Source organism: Sphaeramia orbicularis, chromosome 7 (assembly GCF_902148855.1).
Source record: "Sphaeramia orbicularis chromosome 7, fSphaOr1.1, whole genome shotgun sequence".
In the NCBI taxonomy this organism is placed as follows: domain Eukaryota; kingdom Metazoa; phylum Chordata; class Actinopteri; order Kurtiformes; family Apogonidae; genus Sphaeramia; species Sphaeramia orbicularis.
In genome coordinates, this window is record NC_043963.1 from 24,778,746 (window position 1) to 24,782,215 (window position 3,470).

Below are 3,470 nucleotides of genomic sequence, written 5' to 3' on the forward strand. Positions count from 1 at the left end.
TTTTATCACCATATACTTATGCAGAGTTAAATATTTTCTTTTAATTTTGTCTTCAGGAAAAGTTTTTAAATCTCAAGCTTCAAAATTACTGTTGACGATGTTTGTATTAAGGTTAAATTGGGTCAAAGTTGACCTGAAAAGCATATCAAGGTTAAAGAAAACATTATCACTATGGCTGCAAAGTTACATTTAACCTCCCTCTTTGCAGCATGCAACGTGCACAGGGATAATCTGTCACAACAATATGATGGTACATTTGCATCCATTTCAACGTGCATTCAGTCACGTGTAGATTAAATAGCGCAGGTGGACTGCTCTATTTATATGTAGTGTAGATATTACAGAAGGATATATGACAAATCATCCAGCTTGTCTGTGCAGTAACAGCAGTAACTGATAAGTGGACAGTGATCTCTTGAAATGTTCAGCATAAGTATAATGGTCTGCATGTTTCTATGAATAGACAAACTATGAAAATGACCATAAAGTCAAATGAAGGTGACATCTAAAAAATGACCATCTTAACCTTTGGTTTTGGAAGAGGTTGACCCACATTCATGCTTTGCAGCCAGACCTTACATAAGTTGTATTAACAGCTGAGTTAAACGGTGCTAATCATATCAAATTAAACAGCTTAGATATGTTTAGTAAGTAGGCTGCAGGAGTTGCTTAGCAGAGTTATAAAACAGCTGCTGGGTGGATGTTATAATAGCTGGCAATGTAGAAACTTATTACTACATAATAATCAAAATGTAGTGCAGATGTTTCTCTGTTTTTCTGTGCTTATGATTATACCGACAATGGATTAGTAAAAATACAGGGTAACAAAGTAGTTCTGATTTTCAACATTTTATTCAGTTTTAAAGTGGTAAAAGGTAACAATGAAAAAACTTTTTACATAGAGTTTTTTTTTCAACTTTGGTCATAATAAAAAAAAAAAACATACTATACATATTCATAATTGAAAAGCAAACTATTTCCTAAGGGTAAAAAACAGCCTCATCACCACCGTCATCATCTCCAGTGTTGGACTACGTGACGGACCATGAACTGAGGGTGGGGTGGGGGGTAGGGGGGTGGTGCAGGGAATGGAGTCTAGGAGGCCGTTGGTGGAGGGCTCGATGGTTCAAATTTTCCACTCTCACTGCTCTCACTGGCTTGTCTCTTCAAAACCATTTCTCTAGCAATGCAGGTCACCTGACCATTGGTCACTGTGTAGGATCCGTTCCTGAAAGACAGAGAAAGGTCACAGTTAAACACCACAAATGCATAAAAATGAACTTTATTATTGATTCTTAATACACTGCCTTGTACTTACTTTTCAGATCCGTTCTGCATGCCAGGCTGGTTTGACTTAGCAAAGAAAAATGAAGTCCACCAGTGGCCAGAGTCTTGCCTTGGAAGGCCTGTGAAAAAACATTAAATTAGTTTTTGACACAACCTCAGTTTGCTGTTCAGGCTTTGTGTAATACTGACATTAATGTTTGTCTATATTTTGTACCTGGGTGGTGTGGAATAACCTCTCCTGTGTACTCAGCGCTGCCACAAGAGCTGCTGCTGGAGGCGGACCCAAGACGCCCTGAAACAAAGACACAATAATAAATTGAGTGAAAACTGAATTAAAGTCAAAAGTAGGACTCTGCAGAAAAAATAAAATAATGCTGCATGTGCTTACTTCTGTAGTAATCGTGGGTGGCGATGAGGGAACCACTTGATGGGATTGCTGCCATTTTCTCCGACCTTAGGTGGAAAACCGCTTAAAGATGGAAAATGGAAACCTGCAGGAAATAAAAAGAAAAACATATTAAGGCTGAGTGTCGACATTTGTTTTCCAACTTTAAATCTTTTTAAATGTTCTCTTGCAAGTTTGGTGTTTAAGCCAAATCTCAAGTACAAAGATCCTCTCTGTGCTCGTGTTGACCCAAGGTGAAAAAGCGTATCTGCGTTGCCAACACAAAAACACATGTAACTATTTTGGAGAAGCTGTGCTGCGTGCATCCATGCACTCTGTGCAGGGTCACAACAGTAGCAGCTGCTTCTTAGAATCCTGCTTCCCATGTCTCAAATAACCAGAGTGTGTGTGTGAGTGGGTATGTGTGGGAGCTGGTTCACATGTACAGCTGGACTTGTGGTGATCAAGAGCCTACAATGTCTGGCAAAACACTGTGCCAGCAATGTCCTGGTGTATTAATACTGAGGCCAAAGTTATAACTGTGTCCAGCCAAAGAAGATACTGGACTCTGCTGCTGAGTTTTACTTGAAGCTGACATGAAGATAACCTTTATGGAAGTATTTAATTTATCAAAAAATGCATGCAAGAGCATTTAGAATGAAAATGCTTAAATTGGCATGCAGCTCAGATTGTTAGAAGCAGACTGTGTTTATAGCCTGCAGGATGAGAACCAGCTAAGGGCAGTTGAGCTTATCACCAGGTGAGCAGCAGATGGCTTTGGGGATTTTAAGAGTTGGACAAATACATGTGCGTACTCACGTAGCCTACATAGAGTTAGTGTCATAACATAGGCCTAAGTAGAGCAGTTATATGATGGTCAAGGGAAAAGAACACCTATTGTATGAATGTGTGGACTTGCAGTAGACAAGCATGTATCCGTTGTGTTAGTTGGGGTTAGTGTGCGTTTCAGTCATGATGACACTTGTACATGCATCTTCACTCAGAACTACCTTTGTGTTATTGTCAGATGAAGACAGTTTAGACTGGGGAATTTGAAGAGAAAGACCCCACACTCAGAAGTTGCTGTAAGTAGGGACAAGTAAGGACAGGGCTGCAGTAAAAGTTTTAGGGATGACTAGCCCTTAAAGGACACTGACATAAAACTGAAATTTTTCCAACTTACCTTGAAGATGCGGATGCTGTTGTTGGCACCTGGTGCGGCTGAAGGTGCGGATGGCCTGAAGTAGAGGTGTCAGTTGTTACAATGGCCCATTTGTGGATAGACTGTCTGCCGAGCCTCTGTCGGTCACTCTTCTGCTGCTGTCACTGGTTCTGAAGAGCTCAGGAGAGGCTTTTATAGGGTCAGCGCGCGGCGCGTGCTAGAGTGACACGCGGCGGTGGGAGGGAACAGGACGGGGACAGCCCATGGCGCGAGAGCACAGAACGTGCAGTTGGTCTGTTTATTGAGCTCGAGGTCAAGAACTCTGTGACACCAGACAAAAGGAGGCTTTGGGAGGCTTTATTTAACCCTATGATGCCATAGGCCGCACTTTTAGTCACGCCGAAGGGTGCACGTAAAAACCTGCTGAGACGGAGGCAGACTGTTGACCAAAACATTTTAGAAGAAAGTTAAGGAAACGGCCTCCCCATGAGAGCGTTAATATGACTTTCCCATCAAATAAGACGCATGGGACGCTTTCAAAGGAAACTGTTTTATTTATGTCTTACAATGTCTGTGAAAATGTAGATCTGATAGGGACAGGTGAATTATACTAGCTGTACTATACCTACACTGTGC

At 41.4% G+C, this 3,470-nt stretch overlaps 1 protein-coding gene across 1 annotated transcript; it reads right to left on the reverse strand.

Annotated features, from left to right (window-relative positions):
* Window positions 1-833: 833 nt before the first annotated feature.
* On the reverse strand, window positions 834-3,011 carry ppdpfa (pancreatic progenitor cell differentiation and proliferation factor a). The gene is made up of 5 exons (XM_030139682.1): window positions 2,856-3,011; window positions 1,676-1,778; window positions 1,502-1,579; window positions 1,319-1,406; window positions 834-1,228 (listed from the first exon to the last, which is right to left on the reverse strand). The coding sequence occupies exons 2-5, from the start codon at window positions 1,728-1,730 to the stop codon at window positions 1,096-1,098; spliced, it is 354 nt and encodes a 117-aa protein (XP_029995542.1). The 5' UTR covers window positions 1,731-1,778; window positions 2,856-3,011; the 3' UTR covers window positions 834-1,095.
* Between the last annotated feature and the right edge of the window lie 459 nt (window positions 3,012-3,470).

What these genes read in the sequence shown, in the direction of transcription:
- ppdpfa (XM_030139682.1), bottom strand. Translation starts at nt 1,730, where the DNA reads ATGGCAGCAATCCCATCAAGTGGTTCCCTCATCGCCACCCACGATTAC. An exon ending in CACCCACGATTACTACAGAA is followed by an intron (nt 1,580 to 1,675) that starts GTAAGCACATGC and finishes TCTTTGTTTCAG; the next exon opens with GGCGTCTTGGGTCCGCCTCC. An exon ending in GGTTATTCCACACCACCCAG is followed by an intron (nt 1,407 to 1,501) that starts GTACAAAATATA and finishes GTTTTTTCACAG; the next exon opens with GCCTTCCAAGGCAAGACTCT.